Source organism: Berghia stephanieae, chromosome 10 (genome assembly GCF_034508935.2).
Source record: "Berghia stephanieae isolate SIO BIC M18660-M18661 chromosome 10, UCSD_Bste_1.3, whole genome shotgun sequence".
NCBI lineage: Eukaryota > Metazoa > Mollusca > Gastropoda > Nudibranchia > Aeolidiidae > Berghia > Berghia stephanieae.
In genome coordinates this window covers 27,376,994-27,393,880 of record NC_088369.1, presented here as the reverse complement: position 1 = coordinate 27,393,880, position 16,887 = coordinate 27,376,994, and the positions used below count along the sequence as shown (strand labels likewise).

General features: G+C 35.8%; 1 protein-coding gene across 1 annotated transcript in view; it reads left to right on the top strand.

Moving 5' to 3' along the window:
* Positions 1–3,334: 3,334 nt before the first annotated feature.
* The window catches only part of LOC144980901 (translationally-controlled tumor protein homolog), a 31,915-nt gene continuing 18,362 nt past the window's right edge, over positions 3,335–16,887 (top strand). The window contains exons 1-2 of the mRNA XM_078928809.1: positions 3,335–3,500; positions 13,560–13,630. Of these exons, the coding sequence (XP_078784935.1) occupies positions 3,473–3,500; positions 13,560–13,630 (99 nt within the window). The 5' untranslated portion in view covers positions 3,335–3,472. The remainder of the gene's footprint in view (positions 3,501–13,559; positions 13,631–16,887) is intronic.

Below are 16,887 nucleotides of genomic sequence, written 5' to 3'. Positions count from 1 at the left end.
AGCCTTTTGTGGCTATTGAAATTATCAACCTTTGTTATGGTTTTTAAGGGGCGGTTTGGGTCTTTTCTAAAAAAAAATTAATTACCTATATTGGGCGGTTTTAATCATTCTGTATCATCAATATAGGTTAAAAAAAAACAACATTTATGGTGAAAAATTTTAATTATCTGTGTTGATACCTATTTTGCGACCTAATTTGGGGGTCTGACATAAAAAAATATAACAATCTTGTGGCAAACGTTCCACAAAAACTAATGAAGGAATAACCTCCATATTCTTCCCTCTTGTCAACATTGTACCATAGTGTGTCACCATAGAGAGATTTTACGGCTTTAGCTTATGGAATTTTTATAAGATCATTACAAAGTTGAGAATCAAAATGTTATGACAAAATTGATGTAAAAAATTCAGATTTAGGATTATAATTTAAAAATCACAAATCTTATCAAAAAAATCTCTCTATGGTGACATAATACATTATCTCTGTGATAACTGTGGAAATTTTCAGACAATTTCATTGAATAGATTCTGAGAAACGTTTGACACAGTTTCCCATACCCTTAGAAAAATGACATATTGAGAAAATAGCAAAATGGCTTCCCGTTTTTCACACATTTCTTACTACCTGCACCATTTTCGACTGTGTATTTCGTGCCTTTATAGTCTACTTTAAGAATTTAGACTTCAATTTTATTATTTCTAAGATAATAAAATATCATTTCCCATCAAAATCTCAAAATCAAATTTTTGAAGGATTTTCCTAATAATTAGACCCAAACCGCCACTTAAACCTGTTTTTAACTATTTTAAAAATGTTATTTATAAATACAACGTGATTACTTAGAAAAAGGAGAAGATGATCTTTATTCTGATATAATTTTATTAATAATAAGATGTATATAATTTTCACACTAAACATTAACTTTCAGAGTATTTAAAAAAAAAATTCACTCAAACATGCATAATAAACTCTTAATTATCTAAAAAATTCACTAATCAAAAGTCAAAGACTATTTCTAATTACTCACAAAATTTCACATGTGCCGGAAATTTGGTTATTTCACTATTCCGTCTGATATTCAACATTCGACATCCTTGAGGATTCAATATGCAATCTCTCTTGTATTACAACTCCAGATTACAGAATATAGTTAGAATGCCATCAAACATACTTTAATATTATATATTCACTTTCTTTAAAAAGCAGATACCCAGCACTTTATCTGTGTTTACAAAAAATTGAATTCATTTTATTTTAAAAGTCATTGTGAAAACTAGTAGAGTCCATTAATACGTCCAAACCCATTTATAAATTAGATATTAAGTAATTTGCGTATTGAGTAATTTGCGTGTCAATGCATGTGTGTGTTTATATTTGTGTATGTGTGTGTGTTTGTGTTAGAGATGGGGAGTTGCTAGTGTGTGTTGGTATGTGTATGGATCTGTTTAGGTATGAGAAAGAACAAAAAGATTTGTGGTGGAGGATGTAGCTATTGAACGGAGGATAGTTGGAGGGAGAAAGGGATAGAGAGAAAAGAGAAAAAAGGGGAGGGGGTTGAGAAAGCAACATATAACTCAAAATATACAAATAACAGCTCTATTTTTAGAGGAAGTTTAACCACGTAATATGTCAAATATTTTAAGATGTTTAAGTATTATTTTGTTTGATTCATCAAATTTTCATTTCTCTCTAACTTTCTTTTTTTGGGGGGCACATGCGACATGATATCAGGAGAAACCTGCAGGAGGTTACTTTTTATTTTTGTTTTTAATTGAGATGATTCTGTTCTCATTGATTGTGTTCTCTTTTTAATTTTTGAAATTGTTGAATGTAACAATTCACCTCCTTGCTCTCCTAAAAGACCTAGATCAAAAGTATATTTCTTCATAAAAGGTATGCAATGGGTTTCCAATATGTGGTGTTTTGGAAGTACATTTTGAGGAAAGTAATTACGGTATATTGTCATATATTTCTCTATCTTGCTATTAACACTTTCTATTACTGTCTCTGTGACTGGTTTTGTGTGAGAAATTAGTGAATGTATTTCATAATAAGCTCCATTCATTTCATCAAAACATTTGTATATAGTTTCAGCTTTATCTCTGATTAATTTATTGTTTGTATACATGTATGTTTTAGAAACAACATTTTCAGTGAGTTTTTTGTAAACGTCTTGTGTGTAATATCTATGGCAATGATTTCCTATGAAGCTACGACTATGATAAACTTGAGGTATGATTGTGTTTGTTTTTGGTATATCATCAAGAGAACTGCAGACTGGCCCACATCGTTCTGACAGTTTCTCTTTATGAACAACTAAGGCTATTTTTTCTTCTGTGATTGGGATCTTAGTTTCCCATTCTTTTTTTCTCTTGAGGCACATCAGTGAGCAATTCACAGGTCTTGTAAGATTCTACAACTGCTAGTAGACTCTTATATGTTTTCATGTCTCTCATTTTCTTTTCACATTTATAGCATATAACTTCTGAATGTTTATTTTTAAGGTCCGTTCCAATATCAATTTCAAAGAACAGTTTGATTTCATTTTTGAAGTCTTTACAAAAAATGTTTTTCCTGTTTTTAGCCTTTTCTTTAACTGTTAGTGCACCTTTAGCACATAAACAAAATAGTGAATTGAGATTTTTAAGTGTATCTCAAGTGTATGTTCCCTTTTTACCTGATAGGTGAAACCAAAAAAAAAAAAATCATAAAAAATAAACTACGCTTCGCGCACTAACCGAGCTTTCACACCAAAAAGACAATAAAATTTAAAAACTTATAAATTATCAACGAAGGAAATCTATCGTTTGGTTAATGAGATATCACTAATTATATTTGAGAAATCACTTTTCAAAATTCTATTATGTACATACTTTTATAACCCAAGTTACAACATAACCAATAAACTTATTTTGATGAGAATTTCACAATGATGTAGCAAAGAAGGGTAAATGATATTCAACTAAAAAATATATTGTTATATTCAATTATCAGGGTGAAAAAATGTTTGAATTAACACACAAAAAAAAAACGGAAGATAGGGATCAGTATGGAATGCAACCAGGATTAAGATTACCTGCTGTGAAATCACTGACTTCACGGTTCAGTGACTCAGACTAAAAGATCGCTGAAGCGACCCGACCTAGAACACATTGTAAATACGGTGTTGTTTGCCACAATAATAACTAGATTAAAGAAGTTGCTTTGCGCATGCCCATGGCAATCATATTTAATAAACGGAAAAAAACACGTCACCCACTCCATTGTGTGGGCACAGCAGATATAATTCTATACTCGAACCATTCACTGAACCATGAACCCCCGATCCCCGGACAGAAATGATATATAAATAAAACAGAAAAGGATCTGTGTACCAAGTTTTTAATTTTTCTTGCCGTGTGGAATAATTCTATCCAACGTTTAAACATATCGTTTTCTCTAGAGGGACAGTGAAAGGCCATCATCATCATCATGAAACTGTACAGTTGCATTGTAACAGGTATGGATAGTTAGCTCAGTGTAGTGTAGTTTTCTATCTGAGGCAAATTTGATATATATATATATATATATATATATATATATATATATATATATATATATATATATATATACTGCTGTTGTTTTTAAAAACACAGTGTATGCAACGTTAATAAAATACACATACTGTGTTCTTTAATAAAACGGCAGTATATGTAATAGGGAACAAATGTGTGATGTCAAAATACTGGTTCCAATATTCTCAGAAGTGTGAAACCAATCCGCCGGAGACTGGATATATACCTTGTGCAACTGATCCTCTGGTTATAGGGAGATGGTATCTAATTTTCTAGCCTGATTAAATGCCAGTTGTCAATAAAGATTATCAGTCCTCGCTCTTTTACACCCGTAATCATGAGAACCTGCCTATGCATCCTGCTACTAAAATAGTCCATCGTACAATTCAATATGTAACCTATTCATTATTTATGATAGTCTAGAGGACTGGTTGCACACTTTCAATGAGTTTTAACCCGGAAGAGAGGAAGTGTGGCGTCACAACTTCTGCTTACCATTTAATTATGAATATTCTCAAAAGCCTCGTGGCTTTTACATGGCTAATCAGCCTCTACAACCATATAATTCATCAATTTGAACTTGGTTATGGATATAAATTACTGCTACATGAAGAAATATTATTTTGGAGCTAAGGCTCCCAAACACTTAAGCTCTTTTAAAAAATGAAAACTTAGAAACCAAGAAAAGTCAAATTTGGATTGATGATTGGGAACTACAAAACGCTGGGAGCTATAGTAATATCATTAAAAAATAATGTTTAGTTTCTTCACAAAGTGAATAAAAACACTAAATTATAAAAGAAAACTGATCAAAAATGGAAGTCGCCATCAAAACAGAGCTGCAAATACGAGATGGAAGTCGGTTTGGACGAATTCAATCCCTCGTGGGGGCGGGGACCTATACTCCTCTAAGCTTGGTGAGAAGTTGCAAGGCTTTGATACCAGTAAGAGGAGACATTGGGTGGCTGCGAATCGGCTTCGGTCGAGGAGCTGCTTAACGGCAAGTGCGTTACATCGGTGGGGTCTTACTACCTGTCCAATATGTCCACGCTGTGGGCAAGAACACGAGACGGCAGAGCATCTAGTCGAAAGGTGTGTTGTGACTATGCTACCCGGCGGGTTCGCGACGGTGCACGAATGCGGACCGGACTTTGCTGATTGGGTCGATCGTCATAACATAGTAGTGTGAACCATAAGAGGCTGCTGCCATCAAAACGAAGACTTCCTCCACTTCCAGCCATTATAACATCCCTTCGAGCACCTGCACCACCATTGAACGTACAAATACCTAAAGAAATCAGAGAGCGTAAACGAGGCGAGAAAGGAGGCCAAAGGCGTTATTTTTACGAAGTCTCTCCGTGTCCAAATAAAAAGTTCCGTGGAATTCTCTTACGAAGTCGAAAAGTGTATTTATTGTCTTTTAAGACAATGGAAATTGAGTTCAAATTTTAGTCAACACTCTAATCATAAATTTTGAGATGATCAACTGATCATCACGTTCATTGAACGGGCTGCTATGCTTTTCTTTATTTATAATTCTTACTAACCAAAATAAACTGATTGTAACGGAGCCCGACAATAGTAGATATAAAGACAACTGCAATTGCAAGAAGAATGACGGCTGCCCCTTAGAAAGAAACTGCCAGAAAAGCGCCATCTTATCGTAAACAAAGCAACTGTCAACACCATAACACAATGAATCGGCAGCACAGAACCCCTATTTAAAACAAGATACAACAACCACTACGCCTTCCATAAAACACGAAAACAAGGCAAAGAGAACAAAATAAGAAATATGTGTGTGTGTGTGTGTGTGTGTGTGTATAATATATATATATATATATATATATATATATATATATATATATATACCTATATATATATGTAATATGTATATGTATATTATTATGTGATTTGTAATCTCTAATCAACATTGTGATCTACAATGCGTCCATTATTTAAGAAATGAAGTTCTTGAATTTTGCTGTTTTCTGATAACAATAATAATAATAATGATAATAATAATAATGATAATAATAATAATAATAATAATAAATAAATAAATAAATAAATAAATAAATAAATAAATACTTACTTACTTACTTATCCGAACCAGCGACCACCTGGGCTCTAGCCCTTCGGTCTTGTGCCATGACGTAGAAGTTAGATGTCTTTTGTAGTTGTTCCAGGTGACTATAAAGTGTGTTACTGATGCTTGGATTTGGTGGAGGAATGTGCATCTCAGGTCTTCAAGAGGTTGACATTCAAGCAAGTGGTGTGTTACTGTTTCATTGGGGTGTTGACATAGGGGGCAGGAAGGGGATGTGTCTTTTGTAATTTTGCTTAAATGGTTGTTGAGCGGTATGTGTTGTGTTCTTAGTTGAAAGATGATGCTTTGCTGGTGTCTTCTGAGCTTATTTAGGCAATCAGTCTTTACAGGAGTGGTCATATGGGAAAACATACATCTACCCCTGGTGCTCATTGCCCAACTGTTCATCCATTCTTCTCTCTTATTTGTTTTGATTATTTGTTTCGCTGTGTCTAAGGATACTGGAATTGATGGTTGTAAAAGTGTTGATCCGAGTCTGGCTAGTCTGTCTGCATTGTCATTTCCTGGTATATTTGAATGTCCCGGTATCCACTGGAGAGATAAGTCTACTCTGTGTGTTGTAAGGAATTCATCTAGTTGAGATCTTAAACTATTGAACGTTGAGGAGAGTTTATCTAAATCGAGAGCTTGGAGAACCGATTTGGAGTCTGTGAAGATGAAAGTGTTTTGAAGTTTTGAAGGGTTTAGCTGGAAAACAGAAGAGAGGTGTATAAATAAATAAATAAATAAATAAATAAATAAATAAATAATAATAATAATAATAATAATAATAATAATGATAATAATAATAATAATAATAATAATAATAATAATAATAATAATAATAATAATAATAATAATAATAATAATAATAATAACAACAATAATTATAATAATAATAATAATAATAATAATAATAATAATAATAATAATAATAATAATAATAATAATAATAATAATAATAATAATAATAATAATAACAACAATAATTATAATAATAATGAAAATGCCTCTTTGATAGATTTTGAAATTTTTGATTTATCTTTAAGTCGGCATCCGCCAAACCAAATGGTGCAGCCAAACGCAATTACACTTTTAATCAATGAGTCATAAACTCTTAACATAGTTTTCTTCCCTACTTGAAATGTTCTCAATTTCCTTAGGATGTATAATCTTTGGGCAACTTTCTTAGATATTATATCAATATGTTGAGAGAAATTGAGGGAACTATCAATGGTTATTCCTAAATATTAAAAATATTCAACTATCTCAACATCATCTTTACCGATCGTCACACACTATTAGTGGTTTTTATTTTTTACACCAAACACCTGTTCTTTCTTTATTTCAACATTTAATTCAATTTAATGATGATGACGATGATGATGATAATAACTATTCTTATTTTAATGATAATAGATGACTCTTGAATAGCGCATTTTCAAAAGTATATATTGCTCAATGCGCTTTATAGTCTATCGACAAGGTATTGGACGATTAGAAAGTATTATTCTCCCATAAACCTCAAAAACTCTGCAAATGGCATGATTATGTTAAATAAAGAAGGAGAAGAAGCCCAGTTTATAAATATTAGAGGACTCTCTATCGTGGTGGACCGCACATCGCACACGCCTAATTCTACTTTTGATTTTTTACCAAACCAATCAGATTGTTTATTTTGAGATTATTGAATTTTGATTGGCTATGCATCGACATCACGTGGTAAAAGCGCACTCAGATGTACCGATAAGAGGATTCATGAGCAACGTCGTATGTCCGACGTTGCACGTACCAGCCCTTTGAGCGATAATGCAACACGATTTTATTTGAAACTACCAAACTCTTTTTAAAGTATTAAAATATATGATTCTTGGGCTATATAAAACAGTGTGTGTATGTGTGTGTGTGTGGGCGGGGGGGGGGGGGGGGGGGGAGTTGAAAGTCAATGAAGCGTTAAAAAATGTTAAAAGATACAATAAACGAATACAAAAAAAGTACATATGTATATATATATACCAAAAAAAAAAGCAACAAAAAAACCCAAATAACCAACAACAACAAAAAAAAAAAACCCCCCAAAAAACCCAAAAAACATAAAAAAACAAAACACACACACACACACACACAAAAGAGAAACAAAACAAACAAAAAACCCCACCAAACAACCAACCAAACAAATAAATAGATCAAGTTTTTTTTAAAACATAATAAACATGCGGTGAATGTAGCTTATGAATCAAATGATTATTTTTAAAAACAAAAAAACAAAAAACAAAACAAAACAAAAAACATAAATAAAAAAAACAAACACAAAAAAAAAAAAAAAACAAACAAAAAACTCCACCAACCAACCAAACAAATAAATACATTAAGTTTTTTTAAACATGATAAACATGCGGTGAATGTAGATTATGACTCAAATGATGATGATTATTATTTTTTTTTACGTGTATTGACAATATAATATTTGATAATGAATCTAATCATTTGACACGCATGACAACGTGCTACAGAGATAGGTGTTACCACAGAGTAGGTAGGTTACCACAGAGACTGCACTCCTTGATTTCCGTGTAATTGGGTCGCGCATCCGTTAAAACATGTCACGCCGTATCGTCGTATTTGTCATAGTCTGTTTCCGTACATTGTCTGTATTAATGCATTGGTTTTAACTTTTAACCACTTTACTCTGCTGCGTGCTTTTGTTATCGTTTTTGCATTCTCTTCACAACACGCATGAAAGATGGAGTTTGAAGATACTGCTCAAAGTTTTCAAGAAAACATTAAAAGATATAATTCAAAGTGTTGCAGTGCTATAAATTGTACAAATTCAAAGATTCGATGTCCTAATTTGTCTTTCTTTTCGTTCCCTCTGGATGCTGAAAGGTACGTTGAGATTTTACTTAGATGTCTACCTTATATCGGTTAGAATTAATTTGTGGCCATTGGTCTCAATATCAATTTATACTGCTGTTGGTGATGACTATGACAAATTATTGTCATTGTGATGGCGAAGGCAAAGAGGAGGGGACACGAACGATGATGATAACAATGATAATCCCGATAATATTGATGGAGATGATGATGATGATGATGATGAAGATGATGATGATGATGATGATGATGATGATGATGATGATGATGATGACGATGATGATGATGATGATGATATTTATGAATTAATAGAATTGAATGGTGATGTTATGAACCTCTGAGGAAGAATTTTGAAAAGAAAGAATTGCTTTCTTATAGACTGGGATGCATAGATTGAGTGGTTAAAGCAGTAGATCCCAGGCTTGGATGTACAGGGTTTGATTAACACAGTTTTATCCATGCGCTTCACGCGACTCAAGTGTTAATGGGTACCGGCCAAGCTAGTAAAGTAATCTGCAATTGACTAGTGGCCGGTCCAGAGGTTAACACATAATTTACCAGTCAGCTTCACGTTATAGAAACCGGGCTAAGCTCCGGCTAAGGACCTACTTAATTGCTTCTCAGACATTTGACATGTTTTTCTTTAACCTAGGTCCCGACGGTGGGTGATCAATTCACGTAGAGCTGATTTAGAGAAGAAATCTAATGAAAAACTGCACAGGGGCAATGTCATCTGCGAAATACATTTTAACCAAGCTGTTTCAAAGAAACAAAAGGAAAGAGGAAATTATTGAAAAAAGATGCTGTCCCATCGGTATTTAGTGTTCCAAATCCTCCACCTAAACAAACACCCTCTCGGCCACCACCTAAAGATCGCACTGCGTTCACACTGTCACCAGCAACTACGTCTCGTGCAGAAATCGATACTCAAGTGAATGATGTCGAGAAAGAAATAAGTGAGCCAATGGATGGTCATGTTATTCAGCAAGAGAACAGCTTACTGAAACGAAAGATATCTTCTGAGAGGACTAAAAGTTGCAGGCTTAAGAAAAAGCTTAAGACAGTGACATCCACCACAGTCTGCGCTTCCACTGGACAGAGGAACTCCGTCGATGAGCCACGAATTGATATGAAATGCATTCAGTCAATGCTAAAAGATCACCTTCCTCCAGAAGTGCTTGAATTAGTAATGACGCAAATAAGAACAACACAGGCAAACAGGCATGGAAGAAGGTGGACACCTAGTGAAAAGGCTTTTGCTTTGGCACTCTACAACACAAGCCAAAGGCATATTCCATGGTAAAAAGGAAACTCTGCCTTCCTTCATCAACTACTCTAACTAGGGCAATGAGGAATATTAATTTAAGGCCAGGTATGTGCGATCAGATGCTCCAAATCTTTAAGATAAAAGTTGCTGGGATGTCCGATTTAGAAAAGATTTGCGCTGTCGCAATAGATGAGATGTCACTGAGGAAATCCCTGAGCTATGATTCCCTGAATGATGAATTTGAAGGACTTGAGGATTTTGGTTCGATTGGAAGAACTCAACAATGCGCCACCGAAGCTCTGGTTGTGATGGTAAGAGGACTTGCATTCACATGGAAGCAACCACTCGCATACTATCTGTCTAATGGACCAACAAAAACCCATGTCCTTCAAACAATTTTGAAAGACATCATCATCAGGATTAGAGATTTAGGTTTGATTCCCAAAGTGTTGATCTGGGACCAAGGCACCAACAATCAAGCGGTTGTTACAAAATTAGGTGTAAATAGGGACAGGCCATATTTCCTCATCAATGATGAAAAGTTATTTGTTATGTTTGACCCCCCACATTTGATGAAAAGTATTAGAAATAATCTAAAAAAGAGTGGATTTGCAATGGACGGCAAAATTATTTCATGGAATCATATCCAGATGTTCTTCGAGAAAGATTTAAGATTCCCAATACGAATGGCCCCAAAGTTAACAAAAAGGCACATTACTATGCCACCATTTGCAAATCTAAGCGTTAAACTTGCAATGCAAGTCCTCAGTCACTCTGTTGCTGCAGGGATAACCACCATGGTCCACTACGGCGATCTCCCACCAGAAGCGATGGCAACTGCACAGTTTGTAGAAGAATGCAACAAGCTTTTTGACTGCTTCAACAGTTCGTCTCGCAACGGCAAAACTCCCATGTCCCATACAATCTCATCTTCAACCGAGCACGTGTCGTTTCTGAGAGACAAACTGATGTGGTTTGACAACATTAAACCTCTCAATAAGAGTGGAAGACTGCCATGCATAGAGGGATGGAAGTTGACAATTGCTTGCCTCCTGGATCTATGGGATGACCTTTCAAACAACTGCAACATGTCATTCCTGTTAACAAACCGACTGAATCAGGACTGCTTAGAGAACATGTTTTCGGTAGTTCGAGGCAAAGGCGGACATCGTGTCAATCCAGATTGTCGGGAGTTCCGGTCAGCACTGACCCAGATCATGGTGGATGCAATACTCCTTCCTGGAAAAGGCGGCAACTGTCAAGCAGACTTGGACACATTTCTGTTTAAGCTTGACACCATCACAACAAAGGGAGCCACCCACGCAGTCAGGACACGGCTTCATCAAGATATTCCAAGGCTCATCCGACCCTTTGTACAAAATTGCTCAAGTAATTCTGTACTAGGAGTTCCAGAAAAAGACATTGTCGCTTACATTTCGGGATATGTCGCCAAGAAACTCTTAGGAATAGTTTGTGGTTTGTGCAAGACAAATCTCATCCAGGAAAATCCCTTGTCAGACTCGTCTTATTTCATATCAATGAAACAATATCCCGACCTAAAGGAGGGTGGACTAACGATACCATCACCTACTCTGCAACATTGCCTCCAAATCGCCGAAGTCGTATTTCGCGATGGAATCAACTCCTTGCGTGTTGCTACTGGTGTAAGGTTCAGGCTGGTCAAAAAAAATGGTCGAGGCCACAATGGACATTCCACTTGACTGCAGGAGTGAGAAGAACTGCCCAACGAAATTCCTTTCATTGAACCTCTACACTACTATTAGACTACATCATTTCCTGAGATGTCACAACCGTGAGATGGACATTGGTGGCTGCAATAGGGGTAAGAAAAGAAAAGCTCTAACGTTTGCACATATGTAGATACTAAGGTAAGACCAAGTAATTCTATTCTTTGCTATTATGCTATGTAAATAACTTATGTCATTTTAAAATCTCATTTTCAGGTCCCCTGTTTTCACAATAATTTCCTCTATTTCACTTTTTTTTCTTTCTCAATCTATGAAATCTTAACGAGCGCTTCATCACATTTTCCTTCTTACTCTCAACAAATTTAAAATGAATTTGATAACGGGAATAATTGTTTGGCAATTTTGCTAGGTGCTAACACTTTTGTGAGAATAATATGACTTATATAGGGAAAAAACCGCTTCATAAGAAACAGACTATAGAACAGTAAAGTTTGCTGCCCCAAACGTAAACAATAACAAGTTGCTAGTGATTTCCGTTAGGGACCGGAATAATTTACGCACAATATAGGTCTCCCAATTTTGTAGTTTGAGTTGTAGGCAATACACTTTCAGTATTGAAAATATGTTTACATAAAATCTAACAGTTGCAGAAATAATAATATAAGACTAAATTATTCTGAAAATCAGGCTCCGAATAATTCTCGTTTTGTTCATACCAGCGCAATAATTTGCTCTGGTCTAAAAATAGATAGACGTAACTTTTGATAAATTTTACCTTTTGTTCCATAAAATATCCATATCTAGACATTATTTGATGCATGATCGAGTATTTATGAATATGTGTTTCTTTTGCCACCTAACAGCCAAATTTTAAAGGTTATTTTCTTTCTATTATTTACATTGGAACGTGAGCTGTCAAGACAGGAACATGTGGTTTGTCATGTGCTTCTCGACCTTTGTTTACGTTTGGGGCAGCAAACTTTACTGTTCTATAATTTATACGGCGTGACATACTTTTGAGACACGGCGAAGTCGATTTCACGAATTTAACATTGAGCGAAGGGGGATTGAGCGAGGAGTGCAGTCTCTGTGGTAACCTACCTACTCTGTGGTGTTACTCAGTTATCCTGCAAAACTGATAAAACGCCTTTTTAGATATTGGTCAGAAAAGTTTTACTCCTCATATAGATCTGTTTAAAATGACATCCAAATTGTTTTAAACAACAAACAAAACAAACAAACAATAAACAAACAAAGAAAAAAAATTCTTAAACCCCAAACTTGTGTTTTTAATTGTTTTTCCTTTGGGTGACGTTTAAAAGCCGATCAATTTTTTTAGAAATGGTTTTCTGACCAAACATTTAAAAGGCATTTTTGTCCGTGTACCCAGCACGGTCTCCTTTGTTGATATGCAGGTGCCTGTAACTGTAATTAAATCCAAATGTCGATGAATGTAGTCAGTCCCATGGAGCTGTCGTATATTCTAGTCCCCGACGAGGACGTTAAGATTGAGGCCACGGTTTTTGAAGTGTTCATCTTCAGGTACCACTTGTCGTAGTAGGATTTGAGTCTGGTGACGTCCTCGTTGAGTACGCTCTCAAGACGGGTGCACACTTTACTTTGAGTAACGAGTGCCCAGTCGTCCGCGCATCCCAGCCTCAAAGAGGAAGTGTTCGGCATGTCGCTAATGTAAATGTTAAACAACACTGGCGCTAGTACCGAACCCCGAGGGACCCAATTCTTCAATTTCCTAACTTTACTCGTAGCGTCTCCCAGCGGTATGTGGAATTTTCTTCAACTTCAAGGTCTTTTTGCACCTTATGATCTTTGCAATTTTGAGCATTAATCCTTCGTACCGGACCGTATCGTACGCCGCCGATAGGTCTATAAATATAGCACCTGTTTGCTGTTTTCTCTCGAACCTGGACGGGTTGTGGGAGTCGGTCTTCGGTGTGGGTTAGCCCTAACACTTTCTGTCTTTGACGATTCTTCATTAATTCAGTTTATATGAATATATAGATTTAGATATGATGATCATGCAGCGTTTTTCTCTCTCAATTGACAGGTGACCAATTTCTCTCTGACAAGTTCCCGATAGTTGAGAAAATGGATGGGTTTTACACCGTCAAAGGCAAGGTTTGTATACTGTTATACGGTATTTTTTCATCGAATATAAAATTAATGATGACTGATGACGATTATAATGATAATGGTGTTGGTGTTGGTGTTGGTGATGATTTTGATCATAATAATGCTATGATGGTTATGACAAAAGTACGTTACCGAGATAATAATATATGATTTTTGACCGATAACGAGAATTCTATAGACCCGAGAGTCGAGAGTCGAAAGATGAGTATACAAGGTTTTGTCCTCGAGGTCAGAAAGTTACCGATTCCGATTAAAAATTGTATTATAACTTGCACCTTACGGCTAGGTGTAAGTATTAGCAGTTCTGATAACCGAACGCAACTTTGTGCTTGATTGGAAATAAGTACAGATGCCTCAGTCTCATATCTAAGAAAATTTAAGAATACAAAATTATGATAAAATTTTGAATTGATTATATAAATTATTTGTGCAACACATCATCAATCGACCAGATAACACTATTTGTTCCTACAAAGAAGAAAGTGGGCGGGGGTGTTATAATTGTAATGCTAACTTTAATATTGATCGGCGTCGTCGCAAATGAAATTTGGACAGGTAAAAATAACCCGGTTGAAGTCGTACATTTTGAACGATACTTATGGAAAAACCGCAACATGTAATATCGCCTGACAGGCCTCATGTCCCGTCCTACATGTTAAGTGTTGCTGTTGGCCAGGAAACACTTGTAAAGCGCTTTGAGCACGTTTAGTGGATATTGCGCTATATAAAAAGCTCAATCAATCAATCAATTTGCGGAGAAATAAGGGCTATTACGAACAGCACTCATTTCATTTTAATTATTATGCTACTGTATTGTAGAAATCACCATAGATTGAGACGAATCTCTTAAACTCTCTCGAGTTCATATGCATGGAAAATCGAACAAATTTGAGGGTGAACTCTCTCGAGTTCATCAATGATAAGATCGGCCCGGTAATGAAGTCTGCAGTTGCGCACAAATGAATCTGGCAACAGGGTGGCCAGATGGCGATTCCAAAGGTCAAGTTCAAATTAAAGGACGAATCATTATACCCTAGCAGATATTCTAAATAACCATTTACTTGAACGGGCGATACAATTACCCTTACTTTAAAAAAAAAAAAAACAAAACAAGAAGTTTTGCAAGTTACTCGCTTAACAATCTGTAAAAAAATAAAAATGATAATGTTAAAATTTGCCAGTGATTCTGTGCTCGTTGGCAAATATTAACATGGACTGTAAGGAACAATGTTAACCCCCAACCCTATTATTTTTTAAAGAATACATCAGAGGACAAGTCAATAACGTCAATAAAAAGGTGGACGCTCACTGCAAAGTCTTCGTCGTTAGATCCGATCTCGTCTTGGGTTCGAGTCTCGCTCGGTACATATTTTAATCCTTGGAGAAGGCTCTTTACTCACATCTCTCACCCTACTCAGGTGTAAAATGAGAATCTGTCCGAAAAATTTGTAATACCGCCTAACATACGTCATGCCCCATCCTACATGTTAAATGTTGCTGTTGGTCAGCGACTCATTGTAAAGCGCTTTGAGCATATTTATTGGATATTGCGCTATATCAAAGTTCAATTTAAAGATGATCTTACGATGATCCGAAGCTGATCTAAAAATAGACGAGAAACTTAGAATCGAAGATCTACTAGATTTGAAACAAAGAAACCTCCACTTCACAGCTTAATTCAAAATAGTACATGACGAAATTTCACCAATACACTGCAAAATAATATTTTAAAGAACAACTTGGCAAACCCAAAATAAAAGCCCGGATTTGGCCAGAAAACTCGTCCTTCAAATATCGATCAATTTAAATGACCCTCGTCGAAGCAAAACACTTTCAAACCTGGGACTTTGCGAAGTCAATAGTAGGGCAGCTTTGGAGACTACGAAACAAGCAACGTTATTGAAAAACATGTCAGGAACAATAGCTAGTGTTTCGAATTACCCATCTCAATCATGAACTGAACAAGTGTGTATAAAAGGTGCTAGACAAAAAATCAGTCGACCTCTTGCATCAAACAACACATACATTGAACACGACAGGACGAGTACGAAGATTTTTGAGCAACTCTATATATATATTTTTTTTGAAAATATCAAATTAATAAATTAAGGAGCAGGCACATTGTAAGATAAAGAACTGAACAAGTGTGTATGAAAGGTGTCAGACAAAGCAATAAAGAAAAATACAAGAAAAAAAATATTCATAAAATTAGTCGACCGGTGCGTGCTCCTTAATTTCTTAATTTAACATCTTAATCACGGAAAATTACCGGCACCCCTTCTTCGTGAAAACCATCACTGACTGGAACCTCACTCACTCAATCCTCTCCGGGCCTGCTGGCACTTGAGGCGATGCAAGGGAACTCCAACTGGTCCTGTCCGCAGCTATTCTTGGGGCCCATCTCGAGGGACAGACTTCTCTGTTTCAGGTCCCTCTCTACAGTACGTCTCAAAGTCTCATTGGGGCGGCATCGCTTCCTCTTTCCTTGGGGTGTCCATCGCAGAGCCTTTCTCATGTTTCATCAGGTCTGCGACAGACATGCCCCAACCATTGCCATATTCTCCCTTTAATGAGACACTGACTGGAACCGTGTTGTGAATATCATAGGAGTTAAGATTGACCCAACTTTCGGGAATATCTGTCGTGTTATGGTTGCACGTCTGATGGGTAATCAAGAGGTGTGAGTAGGTTCCAATCTCCTGTCGAGGAAGACTGACGTTTTTTGAGATGTTTTTTATTTCTCTTGTCCGTTTCACATACAATTGTTCATATATTTATCTTATACCGATGCCTGCTTTCTTATTTCTCAACTTGACAACTTTATAATAAATTCGGTATCATTACACGAATTCCGTAACAGACTATGTTCACTGACTGCATAGTCAAAAAAAAAAAAAGAAAAAAAAAAGAAGAAGAAAACCCCAAACAAAACAAAACTAAACGACCCCCCCCCCCCCCCCCCCCCCAAAAAAAAAAAAAAAAAACCCAATCGAAAAAACCCCAACCAACTCCCCCCCCCCCCTCCAAAAAAAAAAAAGAACAAAAACAAAAAACAAAAACAAAACAACAAAAAAACACCAAAACCCCCCCACAAAAATAAAACAACAAAAAGAACCCCCCCGCCCCAAAAAATAAAAAATAAAAAAAAAATAATGCAGGCCGCAGCATCAAGCCAAAATGGTATCCGCCATGATTGTCACAGATAAAGATACAGATAAAGGCTTAAAGAGGAATTCGTCATT